Source organism: Pseudorca crassidens, chromosome X, assembly GCF_039906515.1.
Source record: "Pseudorca crassidens isolate mPseCra1 chromosome X, mPseCra1.hap1, whole genome shotgun sequence".
NCBI lineage: Eukaryota > Metazoa > Chordata > Mammalia > Artiodactyla > Delphinidae > Pseudorca > Pseudorca crassidens.
In genome coordinates this window covers 91726533-91747050 of record NC_090317.1, presented here as the reverse complement: position 1 = coordinate 91747050, position 20518 = coordinate 91726533, and the positions used below count along the sequence as shown (strand labels likewise).

Below are 20518 nucleotides of genomic sequence, written 5' to 3'. Positions count from 1 at the left end.
GTGCAGGCCCTGCACGCACTCTAATCCTTACCAGCAAGCCTGCTCTTGAACCATTGCTATAAAACTCCTCATCCAATCCTCCCAGGTTGGGACACACAGTTTTTCGGGGCAGGAGCCTACTGTGTCCCCATTTGTCTGGCAAAGCAATAAAGCTACTCTTCTCTACTTCACCCAAAACTCTGTCTCTGAGATTCGATTTGGCACTGGTGCACAGAGGCCGAGTTTTTCACCTCATTAGGTAATTAGATAATACTCATCAAATATTAGATAGTACTAGATCAATGTGCAATTTCTTGATTTTGATAACTGTACTGTGATTATGTAAGAGAATGTCCTTGTTCTTAAGAGATACACATTAAGTATTTAAGGGTAAAGGGGAATTATGTCTGCAAATTACTCTCAAGTGGTTCAGAAAATAAAGTTTTAAATATTTCTATGTGTATACACTACATACATACATACATATATACATAAATTGAGAAGAGAAAGCAAATGTGGCAAAATGTTAACAATTAGTGGTTCTGGGTGAAGGGCAAAAGAATCAAACGTTTCAAAAGAATTAATGCTTTAAAACTCTTAGTAGAAAATATAGGTAAATATTTGTTTAGGCCTTGGGGTAGGTGAGGATTTCCTAAACAACACAAAAAATGCCCTAAGTATCAAAGACAAGATCTAGTGATTCAACTGTGAGGAAATGAGGAAACTTTATTCATTGAAAGACCTTTGTTCTTTGGGGGCCCTTATTAGTGAGTGTTCAGGGGCACAGAGCAGGCATGGAACTCACAGTATCTGCTCCACCAGCAGCAGCTCCGGGGGCAGATCTGCAAGCACTGGGTGGTGCCCAGCACTTCTCCATCCACCAGCTCTCCTGAGCACAGCCCCAAGGGTTGCTGAGAGCAGGACCTCCACCTGAGCCTCTAGCAGCATGTCTGACCTACTCCCCTTCACTGCACAAGGGCACTCACCCAGGGAAAGCCCTGGGGTCAGGCTTGAGGGAAGCTCTCATTCTGCCTGCCCATCCTCCTGATCCTTGCTCTCTTGCCAGTGACCCCAGGACAGACTGGCAGGTGTGTAGGTGACACAGGGGAGGAGCCTCAGGTGGCGGGGAGGAGTGGCTATTTGCCAACCAGTATGGGAAAATTAAAATATTCTATCATTTGGCACTGGTAAACATTTTTAAAAAACTTTGTTTTACCATTTTTAAAAATTGAAGCAGGCTTCCCTGGGGGCGCAGTGGTTAAGAATCTTCCTTCCAAGGCAGGGGACATGGGTTCGAGCCCTGACCTGGGGAGATCCCACATGCCACAGAGCAACTAAGCCCATGCACCACAACTACTGAGCCTGTGCTCTTGAGCCTGTGAGCCACAACTACTGAGCCCACGTGCCGAGAGCCCGTGCACCACAACAAAGAGTAGCCCCCGCTTGCCGCAACTAGAGAAAGCCTGCGCACAGCAACGAAGACCCAACACAGCCAAAAACAAATAAATTAATTAATTAAAAAATAAAATAAAACTTGAAGCATAGTTAGTTTACAATGTTGTGTTAGTTTCAGATGTACAGCAAAGTGATTCAGATATATATATATATATATATATATATATATATATATATATATACTTTTTCAGACATTGTTAAATATTTTAACAACTCTGACAGCCCAAGCTGGTGGACAAAAGACCACACTCATCTGTCTCTCCCTCCCTGGGAGTCACACAGGGAAAGGGTAAAAAGACCATGCCAGGCACAGATGCCCCTCTGATCCCTTTCACTTTGAACTCCACCCTGGCTGGGTAGGCTTATGTGATGTGATGGAGAGGGATTTTGGAGCTAGTGACTTGGATACAAAGTTGCTAATATAGAACCACCCAGATTCTAGCCTCAGCAGCCACATACAAAAAGGTTTGGTTTTATGGCCCATTTCTACCATGGAGGATGGCCTGTGTCTCTGCCACCACCAGGACACTTACAAGGACTCCCTCGTCCTAGGTGAGGATCCCCACTCCAGCTCTTGACAGCTCGCCAGTGAACCACACAGCAATGTCTCAGTCCCAAAACATTCTGCACTCTCAACCCAAGGGAACGCTGTGCTGCCAGGATTGGCCACTCACTGCCCATTCTGTCCCTGGCCATCTGCTCTGTCCCACCCTGCAGCCGGCTTGGGGCTCAGTCCCCAAGGGCTGCTCTCACTCCTGCCCCAGCACACTTCTCCATCACCTCCTGTGATATAACCCTGCCCTTCTAAACCCTATCCCAGCCTAGCAGGAGGGCTCCTAGGGCACTTACTAGGCTGCCTGAAAGTATGCAGTGTAGCTCACTGTGCCCTCGCCTGGGGCTGGGGGTGCCCTAGTCTTTCCTGCTCCCATGCTCCTCTCTCTGGCTTTCCCTGCTTACCTTACCCCCCCCTGTCCCCTAACTTCTCCCTGCTCCCTCTCCTGATTCTTGTTCCCTCTGCATGGTCCCCATCTGACTCTTCCTTCATCCCTCTGTTTACTGTTCCTTCTAAATGTTTCTTGTTATTTCTGACTGTCCCCTGGTCTGTTTCCTGATGCCTCTGTTTATTGCTTCCTCTGATTGTCCCTTGTTCCATGCCTCCTGTTTCTTCTTCCCTCTGACTGATCCCTGATGCCTCTGACTGTCCTGTGTTCCCTTTGACAACTATTCCTCTAGCTGATCCTTAGTCTGTGGCACCATTCTGGTTGCACCCTAGTCCATCTGGCTGCTCCCTGGTCCTGATGAGCCTTTCTCATTCCTTCTAGTTGACACAGACTGACTGCCCTTTGACTCCTCTGACTTCTTTGTAGACCCAATTCTTCCCTGCTCCTTGGGCAGTCCTGGAATGCATTTCTAATATGCTCTCATCTGGTGCTCTGCATCTGGTCCATGGACCACTGTCTGTGAAGTGCTGGTCTACCTGGCTCCTAGCCTAGGCTCTTGATCATCAACATATACTACTTCTGTGTGCTTCGTGCCACAGCTGGGTTCTGTACTTTCACCTTCTGCATCACTTGCATTACATCTGACTTTTGACTGGCTCCTTTGGCTGTTTCTTGGGCAGGGTGACCAACTGTCCCAGTTTGCCTAGGACTTTCCCTGTTGTAGCAGTGAAGTTCCACATCCCATGAAGCCCCTATTGCCCTATCTCAGGGAACTCTGGATGCTCCCCAGACTCTCTCTGGCTTCTGCAACTGTCCCTTAACCCCAGTGCCCACTACATGGGGCCTCTGGCTTCGGGAATGGATACTATGCCTTCCAGCTGTTCTCTAGTCCCTCTAGTTGTTCCCAGGTCAGACAGGCTGCTATCCAAACCAGATATATCTTTGATGTCCACTTTGCTGTTCCCTCTGGCTACTCTCCAACCTCTACGACTGTTCCTTGTTGCCTCTGGTGCCCTTGGCTACTCCTCATCCTCAGAGGTCCTTTTGCCTCTCCAACTGTCCCATGGGTCTGTCCCTTTCCTGCCCCTCCAACCTGTTCTACAGCCTCAGCAGCTGGTCCCTAGCTTCCTCTGGCTGCTGCATATCCCAGGCTCATCTTTCCCATTTCCCATTTCTGTTCCCCAGTATCTCTGCCTTTCCCCATCCTCTCAGATTCTCCTCTGACCCCTGGTACCTCTTGAAGTGGCTTGTCTGGCAGGCTCTTACCCAGTACACCAAACCTTTTTGCTTTTTCCTTTTAGCTGATTCTTCTGTTTCCTTGTCCCTGTGGGTGGTCCCTGTTCCCTCTGGTTGATATCTGGTTCCTCTATTTCCTGGTCCCTCCTCCCATTTTGAGATCCTTCTAATTGTTCTCATATCCTCTGGCTCTTCCTTGCTCCCCACTATTAACACTTCTCCAGCCCCAACTACTGTTTCTTGGTCTCTCTGCTGCTCCTGGCCTCTGGCTCTTGTTTCCCATTTCCTCTGTTTGTTCCACTGATTTCCCACCTGTCCCCTGGGCCCCTTGGCTATCCTCTATTTCCAATAAGTGCAACATGGTCCCTCCAGCTGTTCCCTGTGGCTATTCCTCATCCCTCTTTCTCTTACTGACCCCTCTGCCTGTTTTCCAGCTTCAGCCACTATTTCTTAGCCCAACTGGCTGTTCCTCACCCCTGGGGACATTTTTATTGGTTCCTTGGTATCTCTTCCCATTCCCTGCTCTCTGACATCTAATGAAAAAATTAAGAACCTAACAAATAAATACGTGAATAAATAATATTTACCAGGGTCTTGGTCATTTCCATCTCTTCTTGCAAATGGGCAGAGGTCTATGGTTGGGAAGGAAGACATGAATGGAGAAATGTGCCTTGCAGAGATCAGAATCATTCATCTAGAAATTTCCACACATTGGCTGGGCAAGAGGCCATGTGCAGAGGACTTGGGAGGACCACATTGTTGTGGCCCCAACCTGTGGGTCTGTGACTGATATGATGGAGAAGAGCCTGGACAAGGACAATTTTCCAAGAGTGGAAGTGCCCTACTGTTAGGCAGCAATTCGTTTACCATTCAATGTCCCTATACCTTTGACTCAAAATATAATTTCAGTGACTTGGGCAAAAAGATTTAAGTGTAAGAATTTCACCATAGCAGTTTTCATCACAACAGAAAACCTAGAACACCCTAAATTCACATATAGTGGATTGGTTAAATTAAATATAGTTTATCCATAGGATATAGTTTATCCTATGCATCATGTGTGTGTGAAGAAAAATATTTACTGCCTAGAAAATTATATTAAACTACCAAGTTAAAAAGGAGACAACCAAATACTATGATTTCATTCTTAAGCTTGAGCTATATAATGTATATGTGTGTGGTATGTATGTACACTCACAGCCCCACATGTATACCCACATACATGCACATACAAAGGAAAAAAAACTAAATGTAGCTAAATGTTAACAATGATTAACAATGATTAACTTTGGCTAATGCTGGAATTATAAGTAATGTTTTATTCTCTTGTATTTGCTTACCTGTATTTTCTAACATTATATTGTGAAATAATGAAATAGTAAACATCAAAATAATTTTTTAAAGTTTAATATTATCCTAATGACCACATGACCCTGAGCCCCTGTGACAACGAGCCTGTCCCCAGAGGTGACAGCATCCACAGGACAGTCGGAAAGAGGGAGCTGTGGGGCAAGGTCTGGCTCCCTCATCATCTTGCTCTGTTTACAGAATCTCAAGGGGAACTTTTAGTGGGAAACTTGGTCTTGGCTATTGTGTGGTGAGGGTAGAAGACATGGTCAGGAGACAAGGTTCCAGTCCACTGCTGTCACTCACAATCCCAGAGGCCTGGGCAAGTCATGTACCTTCTCAGGCCACTTTACTCATCTTTGAGAGGAGGAGGAAGCAGAAGGGCCCTAGAGAGCGTGGTCACCCTACTACCCTGCCATTCTCTAAGTTCCAAAGAAAGGGGATTTTTCTGCCCTAGATCAGGATAGAGGAGAAATCAGCAAATCCCCAAGGATCAGGGGAAAGCAGGCTCTGGTAGGGATCAGCTGAGTGTGTGCACAGAGCCAGTGAGGACTGAAGGGCCTGTGCTGGGCGTCAGGGGGTAGCGTCTCCCTGGCTGGGGCCGGTGGTCACCCCCACCCAGACCTCACTCGCAGACACCCTGCAGGGAGCTGCTTCCCCCTCCTCTAGGCGGTGGGGCTGACCCTCCCAACCCACCTTTCCTCCATCGGCTGCATCACATTTTCCACTGAAACAGGAAGGGCTCTGGATGTGGGACACCAGCCACGTGGTGCTCACGCAGCAGGAGGATGGTGACCTGTCTCAGGGACACCAAGTCCGGAATTTGCCCCTCCTGTGACACACTTGCCCCTGCCCTGAGTCCCTAGTGACAGGTCGGGGCCATCTCCTCACTGAATAAACTCCTGTCCCTTGAGCCCTGTCTCTCCTCACCTCACACACACTGCCATGTCCCTCTGCAGCCAGGGCTGGGGACCACTGGGGAGAGCTCCGGTTGGCTGGCATTGTCCCGCTGAGCCTCAACCCTCAGGCTCTCCTGCTGACAACTCCGCTCTTCCCGGTACCCTGAGGCCAGGCGGGTCCGTGGACTCAGCCAGAGCTTCTGGGGCTGGAAGGAAGATCCTGCAGCCTTCACTACGGGGTCTGGCCCAGGGGCTGCGCAGAGACTCCAAGAAACCTGGAAAGACAGTGTCCACGTGGTCAGTCATTCAGCATTCACCCCATAAATGCTTCCTGGGGGCACCAAAGTACAGTTTACAACACTGGATACTGTGGAAGAGAAAAGTTCAGTAATCAACACCAAGTATTAGCATACAATATGGAAAAAAACTCATGAGATTTGGTGTAAAACGAATGAGAGTTTGAATTCCAGCTCTTTTGCATTCTAGCTGGAATCTGGGGAAACCACTTTAGTCTGAGTTTCTTCACCTTAAAACTGAGGATGGGGGATTCCCTGGTGGCGCAGTGGTTGGGAGTCCACCTGCCGATGCAGGGGACACGGGTTCGTGCCCTGGTCCAGGAGGATCCCACATGCCGCGGAGCGGCTGGGCCTGCGGGCCATGGCCGCTGAGCCTGTGCGTCTGGAGCCTGTGCTCCGCAACGGGAGAGGCCACAGCAGTGAGAGGCCTGCATACCGCAAAACAAACAAACAAACAAAAAACTGAGGATGAAAACACCCATCTCATAGGGCTGTTAGAGTTAAATGACACGATGCTTCAAAAGCACTCCTATTTGGCATCAGGAACACACTCCATTGATATTAAATATTGCTGTTATTATAAGGTGCAAGGAATGTTTTATTCGGTACCTCGTTTAATTTTCACACTCATCCTATGAACTAGGCATTACTTTTGCTATTATTCCCATTTACCATCAGATAGAGCTGTTCATAAATATTAAGAAATTTGCCCCAAGATCTCTTAGATTAGGGGGAAGGACAGGGATTCAAACCCAGGTCTGCCTAGCTCCAAAGTACATTTTCTTTTTTTTTTATTTTTTTTTATTTTCTTAACTACTGTGCCATATGGTATTCGATACGTGGAAGAATCACAATAAACATTATTTCTGTTTCTTGCTGCCTTTAAAGTGCTCTGGCTGAAGGATGACATGTCACATGTGATAAAGCAAGCGTCTGTATAATTCAGTGTACATTCTGGGCAACTTATAGAGCCCACCCACCCTCTTCTGCCAAAGATGAAAACATAAACTCTTTGTCCCCTCTCTCCCAATTCCCATCTGGCCCTGAAAGTCAGCATGTCTGCACAGGCTCCTAAATCGGTAACCTACACTGCTTGACAAAAACTGTGCCCCAAATGGTGCCATCAACTGGTTTCCATAGGTTCCTCAAATAATCACCAACACAGGCAACACAACCTCAATAGAAAATCAACTATTAATCTGCTCAATGACCCCTGGATCCAAACCTGACCTCCTATAGGACTCCATAACTCACAGCCCATATGTAGAGTCAATGACTCCCATAAACCCCTCAAATATAGACCTTCCGGTCCATCACATACTAACTCACACAGTCCTGCAATTACCGATGTCTACAGGTCCCAATCAATGACTCCCATAGGGCTCCTAAAACTGTCTCCCAAAGACTTAAAATCCCAGGCTTGCAATCAATCTTTCACCACCTCAGTGTCCCAATCAATAACTCTCATGGACTGACTGATGACTTCAGATACTTTAGATGACTTCAGACCTCCAACTCTTATAAAACCTCAAGAATTTCTACAGAGGTCTCAATCACTTACCAACATATGTCTCTAATTATGTTTCTTCAAGGATTTCCCAAGATTATCACTCACTGACCCAACATGAATAGCATCTATAGGCCCTGGATTATCTAATCCTATTGGACTCTAACTCTGTGATGCCCCCCCACAGAAATCCTCCCAATCCTTTACTCCCAGAGGAACCAAATCAACCCCAAATCTGGTTTGGTATTGAATTTAAAGAATAAAAAGAAAATTTAAAATGCTTCCAGGCAGAAACAGCATGTTATTTACAATGGAAAGGGATCACAATGGCACTAGATTTATTTGCAACACTGGAGCCATATTAGAAGAAAACATCTACAAATTATTGAAAGGGGCTTCAATCCAAGAATTTTAAACCCACTCTAGCTGAATACCATGCTTCCGTTAGAGCAAAAGACAATTTTAGACATACAAGCACTTATAACATTATATGCCAATATTAGAATCTCAGGAGAATACTCAAGGGGATAGTCTAAGCAATTGTAAATTCAATAGTAACAGAAACCTCAAAATTGGAGGAAAGCAATTTTGAGAAATGATTATTGCAATTGATATACAGTTATAACTGAGTAAAGAAAAATGTATGTAATTGGGCATCTGGAACAAATAAGATTATTACTATTAATAAGTGGAAAAAATTTTAATACCCTGGGGAAATTTACTGAGTGAAATGAGGAGGAGGAAAATTATGCATCTCTTTTACTAGATCCAAATAATATTAAAACATTATTTGGATTTAGAAATAGAGAAAATATAGACAATCACATTTGTAAGGAAGGTGAAGGCAACTACTAGCAGAAATTGATAAAGATAAAACTCCAAACTATAATTCCAAAATAATAAGAAATTAAGAAATTAGAGGGGAATTAAGAGAAACATGACCAAACCAGCAAAAAAAAAAAAAAAAGGAAAAGAGAAAGTGAGGAAATATCAACCATGTAAAATAAATAGTAAACATAAGATAATAGGAGGCATGAAATCAAATATATTAGAATTCAACTAAATTGAATGAGCTGAATTCTGATGTAAAAGATAAGGACTATGGGATTGGGTTAAAAAAAATACAGTTGCCACACATCTAAAACAAAAAGACAAAGATGTGAAATGAAGCACTGGACAGAAGTATGCCATGTTATTTGCTACTTTTTCCATTATGGTCAGCATTAGTTATGCCTTGTTAGGAAATCGTTGCCTACCTCAGGGTCATAAAGATGTTTAATGTTTTCTTCTAAAAGTTTTACTGTTTTATCTTTCACATTTAGATCTATAGTCTTCCCAGGAAGGATTTGGTGTGTGGTATGTGTTAGGGTCAAGATTCATTTCTTCCATATTGGTGTCAAGATGATCCAGTACCACTTATTAAAAAGATTACCCCTTGGGCTTCCCTGGTGGCACAGTGGTTGAGAGTCTGCCTGCTAATGCAGGGGACACGGATTCGTGCCCCTGTCCGGGAAGATCCCACATGCCGTGGAGAGACTGGGCCCGTGAGCCATGGCCGCTGAGCCTGCGCGTCCGGAGCCTGTGCTCCGCAATGGGAGAGGCCACAGCAGTGAGAGGCCCGCGTACCGCAAAAAAAAAAAAAAAAAAAAAAAAAGATTACCCTTTTTCCAGGTTGCCTTGTGACGATATATGTGGGAGTCCATTCCCAAACTCTGTATTCCCATTGGTCTATTTGTCTATTCTTGGACCAGTACTACATACACTGTCTTAATTAATGTGCTTCATATTAAGCTTTGATATCTGGTAGAGTAAAAGATTATTAAGTTGGATTGCATTAAAAGTAAGGACCTCTGTTCATGAGAAGACAAAATTAAGGGCATAAAGGCAAATCCCACAGTGGGAGAAGATAATTGCAATACCTGTATCTGACAAACAACTCATATCTCAAATATATTAAGAATTCCTAGAAATCAATAAGAACGATAGAAGAAGAACACAAGGATCAGACACTTCACAAAGAAGATATCCAAATGGCAAATAAGCATAGGAAAAGATGCTCAAATTCATAAGTTAGCAAGAAAATATAAGCTACAGATACTTACCCACATCCACCAGAAATGGCTTAAATGAAAAGGATTGAAAATAACCAAGAGCTGGCAAGGTTGTAGAGCAACTGAAACTCATAAATTGTTTTTTAGGAGCATAATATACTACAAACACTTTGGAAAACTGTTTGGTAGTATTTGTTAAAGCTGAACATATGCTTAATATCCTATGACCCAGCTATTCCATCGAAGCATTTACTCAAGAGAAATGCGAACGTATGTTTACCAAAAGACAGGTATGATGATGGTCACAGTGGCTTTATTCAAAACTGAAAAGTATGCAAATGCCCATCAGCATTAGAATGGATAAGCAACTTGTCCTTTATTAATACAAGGAATTAATACACAGCAATGAGAATCAACAACTGCTATACACAACATGCACAAATCTTATCTCATGAACATTATATTGGCCAAAGAAGCCAGACCTGAAAGAGCAATGAATCAATACCATATGATTACATTTCTATACATTTCAAAAACATGTAAAACTAATCCATATTGTTAAAAGTTAGGATATTGATACCCCTTGGAAGGAAGTTAGTGATTGGAAAGGAACACAGGAGGGCTTCTTGAGTGTTAGGAATGTTTTATTTCTTGATCTAGGTGGCTGGTTGTGCAGGTTTGTTCAGTCTTTTAAAATATCATCAAGCTAAACATGCATAATGTGTGCACTTTTCTGTATTATAATTCAATAAAGATTTTAAAAATATATAATACCCCAGACAAATGCAAGAAAATTAAAGTAGGTCTAGAAATATAATTATTGAGGTGGGAATTAAGGTCCAAGGTGCACAATAGATTAACAAAAAGGGAGTCTCTTTTAATATAAAATATACAATAAAGAAGTGATAACTTGCATAAACCTTTAGGGTCATTCAACATATACAAATAAAACCAGCACAAATGCATGGAACCACGTGAAGTCTTAAAAATCATAATTATGAGGACTTCCTCTTCTGGAGATGAAGTAGATATAATTTTATCTATTCTTCCTGCTAAATACAGCTGAAAACTCTGGACATTATCTAGAAAACATAGGAAAACTCTGAAAGGTGGAATGAAGAAAGCAGACTGGCTAAGGATCGTGAGACCTAAAAAAATGACATGGCAAAAAAAAAAATGACATGGCAGTGAGTTCTCTGGGTTATCCCTTAGCCTCATATAGCCTAGACTAGGTGCTGGAGAAGCTACAACCCAGAAAGGCCAATGGGTACAGACAAAAACTGCCCCAAGAAAGCCTGCTCTCTCTAGTCAAAGGACCAGGAAAGGGGCAGTCTAGCAAGATAGAAAACTTTCAGACAATGATGGCTCTACTCAAGCCAAACACAGAAAACACTGCAGGCCCAGCCCCACGACTAACAGCAAGGCCAAGTGGATCCAAGCCTAGACTTCTACACTTGTCAGACTGTAAGAAGGCACCCCCAGGCCCCAGCCCCCTGCCAGGGTGGTGTCAGAGAAAGCCTAATAGGGTGCTGTATCTTTCTTTCCTTGCTGGGAAATAACAGCTGCCTTCTCCTCCCCTACCTGTAGGTAACAGTGGATACCAAGGGACGCAGTGACGAGGTGCCTACCCCCTCCCAGCCAGGGTGGTATCAGCAGAAGCCTAGTGGGGAGGTGGAACCCCCACCCTCACTGAACAATAACAAGGAGTCCCCTGGCAAAAAAAAAAAAAAAGAGGGCAAGTGAGAACTTGGACTTCCAACCCACCTGTCAATAACAAATGTCACCTGTGATGTGACATTTCCCTTCACCAAACAGAGCTCTGTCAAAGAAAGCCTGATAAAACATAAGAGTCAAATAAATTCTAGAGCCTCATAATATAATACCCAAAATGTCCTGGACATACTAAAAAAAAATCAAGTGTCATTAGAGAAATGCAAATCAAAACTACAATGAGGTATCACCTCACACCAGTCACAATGGCCATCATCAAAAAGTCTACAAACAATAAATGCTGGAGAGGGTGTGGAGAAAAGGAACCCTCCTACACTGTTGGTGGAATGTAAATTGGTACAGCTACTATGGAGAACAGTACGGAGGTTCCTTAAAAAACTACAAATAGAACTACCATATGACCCAGCAATCCCACTACTGGGCATATACCCTGGGAAAACCATAATTCAAAAAGACACAGGCACCCCAATGTTCATTGCAGCACTATTTACAATAGCCAAGACATGGAAGCAACCTAAGTGCCCATTGACAGATGAATCGATAAAGAAGATGTGGTACATATATACAATAGAATATTACTCAGCCATAAAAAAGAATGAAATAATGTCATTTGCAACAACATGGTTGGACCTAGAGATTATCATACTAAGTGAAGTAAGTCACACGGAGAAAGACAAATAACATATGATATCACTTATATGTGGAATCTAAAAATTAATTCAAATGAATCTGTATACAAAACAGAAACAGACTCACAGACATAAAAAACACACTTATGGTTACAAAAGTGGAAAGGTGGGGGGGAGGGATAAATTAGGAGGTTGGGATTAACATATACACAATACTATACATAAAATAGATAATCAACAAGGACCTACTGTATAGCACAGGGAACTCTACTTAATACTCTGTAATAACCTATATGGGAAAAGAATCTGAAAAAGAGTAGGCATATGTAAATTATAACTGAATCACTTTGCTGTACAACTGAAATTAACACAACATTGTAAATCAACTATACTCCAATATAAAATTTAAAAAATTTTAAAAAGAAAGAAAAACATCAAAGCTAAGAAAAGGGGAAGAATACATATGAGCTTCACTTGTGTTCAGGAAAAAAAATAAGATGTCATACTAAGAACCAGGTAAATCTCAACTTGAATGAGAAAAGACAATGAGGATGGCAGAAGAGTAAGACGTGGAGATCACCTTCCTGCTCACAAATAGATCAGAAATACATCTACATGTGAACAACTCCTACAGAACACCTACTAAACACTGGCAGAAGACCTCAGAACTCCCAAAAGGCAAGAAACTCCCCATGTACCTGGGTAGGGCAAAGGCAAAAGAAAAAACAGAGACAAAAGAATAGGGACGGGACCTGCACCAGTGGGAGGGAGCTGTGAAGGAGGAAAGGTTTCCACACACTAGGAAGCTCCTTGCGGGCAGAGACTGCAGGTGGCGGAGGGGGAAAGCTTAGGAGCCACGGAGGAGAGTGCAGCAACAGGGGTGTGGAGGGCAAAGCAGAGAGAGTGCCAACCAGCACTCACCAGCCAGAGGCTTGTCTTCTCACCCACCGGGGCGGGCGGGGGCTGGGAGCTGAGGCTCGGGCTTCGGAGGTCGGATCCCAGGGAGAGGACTGGGGTTGGCTGCGTGAACACAGCCTGAAGGGGGCTAATGTGCCACAGCTAGCCATGAGGGAGTCCAGGAAAAAGTCTAGAGCTGCCGAAGAGGCAAGAATCTTTTTCTTGCCTCTTTGTTTCCTGGTGTGTGAGGAGAGGGGATTCAGTGTGCTGCCTAAATGAGCTCCAGGGACGGGCACGAGCCGTGGCTATCAGCGTGGACCCCAGAGATGGGCATGAGACGCTAAGGCCACTGCTGCGGCCACCAAGAAGCCTGTGTGCAAGCACAGGTCACTGTCCACACCTCCCCTCCCAGGAGCCTGTGCAGCCCGCCACTGCCAGGGTCCCGTGATCCAAGGACAACTTCCCCGGGAGAACACACGGCGCGCCTCAGGCTGGTGCAACGTCACACTGGCCTCTGCCGCAGCAGGCTTGCCCTGCATCTATACCCCTCCCTCCTCCCGGCCTGAGTGAGCCAGAGCCCCCGAATCAGCTGCTCCTCTAACCCCGTCCTGTCTGAGCGAAGAACAGACGCCCTCAGGCGATCTACAGGCAGAGGCGGGGCCAATCCAAAGCTGAACCCCAGGAGCTGTGCAAACAAAGAAGAGAAAGGGAAATCTCTCCCAGCAATCTCAGGAGCAGTGGATTAAATCACCACAGTCAACTGGATGTACCCTGATTCTGTGGAATACCTGAATAGACAACAAATCATCCCAAACTGAGGAGGTGGACTTTGGGAGCAACGATATATATATATATATTTTTCTCTTTTTCTCTTTTTGTGAGTGTGTATGTGTATGCTTCTGTGTGTGATTTTGTCTGTATAGCTTTGCTTTTACCATTTGTCCTGGGTTCTATTTGTCCGTTGTTTTTTTTTTTAGTACACTTTTTAGTGCCTGTTATCATTGGTGGATTTGTTTTTTGGTTTGGTTGCTCTCTTCTTTCTTTTTTTTAATTACTTAAATACTTTAATAATTATTTTTTATTTTAATAACTTTATCTTATTTCATTTTACTTTATTTTATTTTACCTTCCTCTTTCTTTCTTTCTTTTTTTCTCACTTTTATTCTGAGCCGTGTAGATGACAGGCTCTTGGTGCTCCAGCCAGGCATCAGGGCTGGGTCTCTGAGGTGGGAGAGCCAAGTTCAGGACATTGGTCCACCAGAGACCTCACAGCTCCACGTAATATCAAATGGTGAAAATCTCCCAGAGATCTCAATCTCAACCAAGACACAGCTCCACTCAATGACCAGCAAGCTACAGTGCTGGACACACTATGCCAAACAATCAGCAAAACAGGAACACAACCCCACCCATTAGCTGAGAGGCTGCCTAAAATCATAATAAGGTCACAGACACCCCAGAACACACCACCAAACGTGGACCTGCCCACCAGAAAGACAAGATCCAGCCTCATCCACCAGAACACAGGCACTAGTCCCCTCCACCAGGAAGCCTACACAACCCACTGAACCAACCTTAGCCACTGGGGGCAGAAACCAAAAACAATGGTAACTATGAACCTGCAGCCTGCGAAAAGGAGACCCCAAACACAGTAAGATAAGCAAAATGAGAAGACAGAAAAACACACAGCAGATAAAGGAGCAAGGTAAAAAACAACCAGACCTAACAAATGAAGAGGAAATAGGTAGTCTACCTGAAAAAGAATTCAGAATGATAGTAAACATGATCCAGAATCTTGGAAATAGGATGGAGAAAATACAAGAAACATTTAACAAGAACCTAGAAGAACTAAAGAACAAAAAAAAATGATGAACAATACAATAAATGAACTTAAAAATTCTCTAGAAAGGATCACTAGCCAACTGAGGCAGAACAACGGATAAGTGACCTGGAAGATAAAATAGTGGAAATAAACTACTGCAGAGCAGAATAAAGAAAAAAGAATGAAAAGAATTGAGGACAGTCTCAGAGACCTCTGGGAGAACATTAAATGCACCAACATTTGAATTATAGGGGTCCCAGAAGAAGAAGAGAAAAAGAAAGGGACTGAGAAAATATTTGAAGAGATTATACTTGAAAATTTCCCTAATATGGGAAAGGAAATAGTTAATCAAGTCCAGGAAGCACAGAGAGTCCTATTCAGGATAAATCCAAGTAGAAACATGCCAAGACACATATTAATCAAACTATCAAAAATTAAATACAAAGAAAAATTAAAAGCAGCAAGGGAAAAACAACAAATAACATGCAAGGGAATCCCAATAAGTTAACAACTGGTCTTTCAGCAGAAACTCTGCAAGCCAGAAGGGAGTGGCAGGTCATATTTAAAGAGATGAAAAGGAAAAACCTAAAACCAAGATTACTCTACACAGCAAGGATCTCATTCAGATTTGACGGAGAAATTAAAACCTTTACAGACAATCAAAAGCTAAGAGAATTCAGCACCACAAAACCAGCTTTACAACAAATACTAAAGGAACTTCCCTAGGAAGGAAACACAAGAGAAGGAAAAGACCGACAATAACAAACCCAAAACAATTAAGAAAATGGTAATAGGAACATACATATGGATAATTACCTTAAATGTAAATGGGTAAATGCTACAACCAAAAGACATATACTGGCTGAATGGATACAAAAACAAGATCCATATATATGCTGTCTACAAGAGACACACTTCAGACTTAGGGACACATACAGTCTGAAAGTGAGGGGATGGAAAAAGATATTCCATGCAAATGGAAATCAAGAGAAAGCTGGAGTAGCAATTCTCATATCAGAAAAAATAGACTTTAAAATAAGACTAGTACAAGAGACAAAGAAGGACACTACATAATGACCAAGGGATAAATCCAAGAAGATATAACAATTGTAGCTACTTATGCACCCAACATAGGAGCACCTCAATACATAAGGCAAATACTAACAGCCATAAAAGGGGAAATCGACAGTAACACAATCATAGTAGGGGACGTTAACACCCCACTTTCACCAATGGACCGATCATCCAAAATGAAAATAAATAAGGAAACACAAGCTTTAAATGATATATTAAACAAGATGGACTTGATTGATATTTATAGGACATTCCATCCAAAAACAACAGAATATATTTTCTTCTCAAGTGCTCATGGAACATTCTCCAGGATAGATCATATCTTGGGTCACAAATCAAGCCTTGGTAAATTTAAGAAAATTGAAATTGTATAAAGTATATTTTCTGACCACAACGCTATGAGACTAGATACCAATTACAGGAAAAAAATCTGTAAAAAATACAAACACATGGAGGCTAAACAATACAGTACTTAATAACCAAGAGATCACTGAGGAAATCAAAAAGTACCTAGAAACAAATGACAATGAAGACACGATGACCCAAAACCTATGGGATGCAGCAAAAGCAGTTCTAAGAGGCAAGTTTATAGCAATACAATCCTACCTCAAGAAACAAGAAATATCTCAAATAAACAACCTAACCTTACACCTAAAGCAATTAGAGAAAGAAGAACAGAAAAATCCCAAAGTTAGCAGAAGGCAAGAAATCATAAAGATCAGATCAGAAATAAATGAAAAAGAAATGAAGGAAACGATAGCAAAGATCAATAAAACTAAAAGCTGGTTCTTTGAGAAGATAAACAAAATTGATAAACCATTAGCCAGACTCATCAAGAAAAAAAGGGAGAAGAGTAAAATCAATAGAATTAGAAATGAAAAAGGAGAAGTAACAACTGACACTGCAGAAATACAAAGGATCAGGAGAGATTCCTACAGCAATTATATGGCAATAAAATGGACAACCTGGAAGAAATGGACAAATTCTCAGAAATGCACAACCTTCCGAGACTGAGGCAGGAAGAAATAGAAAATGTGAACAGACCGAACACAAGCACTGCAATTGAAACTGTGATTAAAAATCTTCCAACCAACAAAAGCCCAGGACCAGATGGCTTCACAGGTGAATTCTACCAAACTTTTAGAGAAGAGCTAACACCTATCCTTCTCAAACTCTTCCAAAGTATAGCAGAGGGAGGAACACTCCCAAACTCATTCTATGAGGCCACCATCACCCTGATACCAAAACCACACAAAGATGTCAAAGAGAAAGAAAACTACAGGCCAATAACACTGATGAACATAGATGCAAAAATCCTCAACAAAATACTAGCAAACAGAATCCAACAGCACATTAAAAGGATTATACACCATGAACAAGTGGGGTTTATCCTAGGAATGCAAGGATTCTTCAATATACACATATCAACCAATGTGATACACCATATTAACAAATTGAAGGAGAAAAACTATATGATCATCTCAATAGATGCAGAGAAAGCTTTCTACAAAATTCAACACCCATTAATCATAAAAACCCTCCAGAAAGTAGGCATAGAGGGAACTTTCCTCAACATAATAAAGGCCATATATGACAAACCCATAGCCAACATTGTTCTCAATGGTGAGAAACTAAAACCATTTCCACTAAGATGAGGAACAAGACAAAGTTGCCCACTCTCACCACTATTATTCAACAGAGTTTTGAAAGTTTTACCCACAGCAATCAGAGAAGAAAAAGAAATAAAAGGAATCCAAATTGGAAAAGAAGAAGTAAAGCTATCACTGTTTGCAGATGACATGATACTATACATAGAAAATCCTAAACATGGTACCAAAAAACTACTAGAGCTAACCAAAGAATTTGGTGAAGTAGCAGGATACAAAATTAATGCACAGAAATCTCTGGCATTCCTATACACTAATGATGAAAAATCTGAAAGTGAAATTAAGAAAACACTCCCATTTACCACTGCAACAAAAAGAATACCTTGGAATAAACCTACCTAAGGAGACAAAAGACCCGTATGCAGAAAATTATAAGACACTGATGAAAGAAATTAAAGATGATACAAACAGATGGAGAGATATACCATGTTCTTGGATCAGAAGAATCAACATTGTGAAAATGCCTATACTACCCAAAGCAGTCTACAGATTCAGTGCAATCCCTGCCAAACTACCACTGGCATTTTTCAGAGAACTACAACAAAAAATTTCACAATTTGTATGGAAACACAAAAGACCCCATATAGCCAAAGTAATCTTGAGAAACAAAAATGGAGCTGAAGGAATCAGGCTCCCTGACTTCAGACAATACTACAAAGCTACAGTAATCAAGACAGTATGGTACTGGCACAAAAACAGAAATATAGATCAATGGAACAGGATAGAAAGTCCAGAGATAAACCCACACAAATATCGTCACCTTATCTTTGATAAAAGAGGCAAGAATATACAATGGAGAAAAGACAGCCTCTTCAATAAGTTTTGCTGGAAAAACTGGACAGCTACCTGTAAAAGAATGAAATTAGAACACTCCCTAACACCATACACAAAAATAAACTCAAAATGGATTAAAGTCCTAAATGTAAGGCCAGACACTATCAAACTCTTAGAGGAAAATATAGGCAGAACACTCTATGACATAAGTCACAGCAAGATCCATTTTGACCCACCTCCTAGATAAATGGGACAAAAACCAAAAATAAACTAATGGGACCTAGTGAAACTTAAAAGCTTTTGCACAGCAAAGGAAACCATAAACAAGATGAAAAGACAGCCCTCAGAATAGGAGAAAATATTTGTAAATGAAGCAACTGAGAAGGGATTAGTCTCCAAAATATACAAGCAGCTCATGCAGCTCAATATCAAAAAAACAAACAACCCAATCCAAAAATGGGCAGAAGACCTAAATAGACATTTATCCCAAGAAGATATATAGACTGCGAACAAACACATGAAAGAATTTTCAACATCATTAATCATTAGAGAAATACAAATCAAAACTACAATGATATCATCTCACACTGGTCAGAATGGCCATCCTCCAAAAATCTACAAACAATAAATGCTGGAGAGGGTGTGGAGAAAAGGGAACACTCTTGCACTGCTGGTGGGAATGTACATTGATACAGCCACTATGGAGAACAGTATGGAGGTTCCTTAAAAAACTACAAATAGAACTACCATATGACCCAGCAATCCCACTACTGGGCATATACCCTGAGAAAACCATAATTCAAACAGGGTCATGTACCACAATGTTCATTGCAGCTCTATTTACAATAGCCAGGACATGGAAGCAAGCTAAGTGTCCATCAACAGAGGAAAGGATAAAGAAGATGTGGCACATATATACAATGGAATATTACTCAGCCATAAAAGGAAACAAAATTGAGTTATTTGTAGTGAGGTGGATGGACCTAGAGTGTGTCATACAGAGTGAAGTAAGTCAGAAAGAGAAAAACAAAAACTTTATGCTAACACATATATATGGAATCTAAAAAAAAAAGATCTTGAAGAACCTAGGGGCAAGTCAGGATAAAGACGCAGACCTACTACAGAATGGACTTGAGGACATGGGGAGGCGGAAGGGTAAGGTGGGACAAAGTGAGACAGTGGCATGGACATATATACACAACCAAATATAAAAACGATAGCTAGTGGGAAGCAGCCACATAGTACAGGGAGATCAGCTCGGTGCTTTGTGACCACCTAGAGGTGTGGGATAGGGAGGGTGGGAGGGAGGGAGACGCAAGAGGGAAGAGATATGGGGATATATGTGTATGTATAACTGATTCATTTTGTTATAAAGCAGAAACTAACACACCATTGTAAAGCAATTATATTCCAATAAAGATGTTAAAAATAATAATAAAATTTTAAAAAAAGGAAAGACAATGAACAGATGCCAACATTGAGATAATATAGATGTTGGAATTATCTGACAAGGGTTTTAGAGCAGTCATCATAAAAATGCTTCATTGTGCAATTATGAAAAAACACAACACAAATGAGACAATAGAAAATCTCAGCAAAGAAATAGAGGATGTAAAGAAGAACTAAATGGAAAATTTAAAACTAAAAAATATAGTAACTGACAAAAAACTCAGTGGATGGACTCAATGACAGAATGGAGAGGACAAAAGAAACAGTGTACTTGAAGACTGAATAGAAACAAACCAATCTGATCAACTACAGAGAGAAAATTAACTGGAAAAACATGAAGACAGTTGAGGGTCATGTGAGACTATAACAAAAGATTTGACATTCGAATCATTGGTGTCTAAGAGGACAGGAAAGAGTATGGGGCTGAAAAGTATTTGAAGAAGTAATGGCTGAAAATATTGCAAATTTGGGAAAAGACATCAACTTACATATGCTAGAAGCTGAATGAAACACAAACAGGATAAAACAACAGCAACAAACAACAATAAGAAAAATCCACGCCAAGAAACATCATAGTCAAACAAAGGCCATATATGACAAACCCACAGCCAACATCGTCCTCAATGGTGAAAAACTGAAAGCATTTCCACTAAGATCAGGAACAAGAAAAGGTTGCCCACTCTCACCACTGTTATTCAACATAGTTTTGGAAGTTTTAGCCACAGCAACCAGAGAAGAAAAGGAAATAAAAGGAATCCAAAACA

At 41.8% G+C, this 20518-nt stretch overlaps 1 protein-coding gene across 1 annotated transcript in view; it reads right to left on the bottom strand.

Moving 5' to 3' along the window:
• The window catches only part of ZNF41 (zinc finger protein 41), a 59145-nt gene that overhangs the window by 22656 nt on the left and 15971 nt on the right, over positions 1 to 20518 (bottom strand). Inside the window, 2 exon segments of the mRNA XM_067722814.1 lie at positions 4199 to 4243; positions 5889 to 6132. Of these exon segments, the coding sequence (XP_067578915.1) occupies positions 4199 to 4243; positions 5889 to 5960 (117 nt within the window). The 5' untranslated portion in view covers positions 5961 to 6132.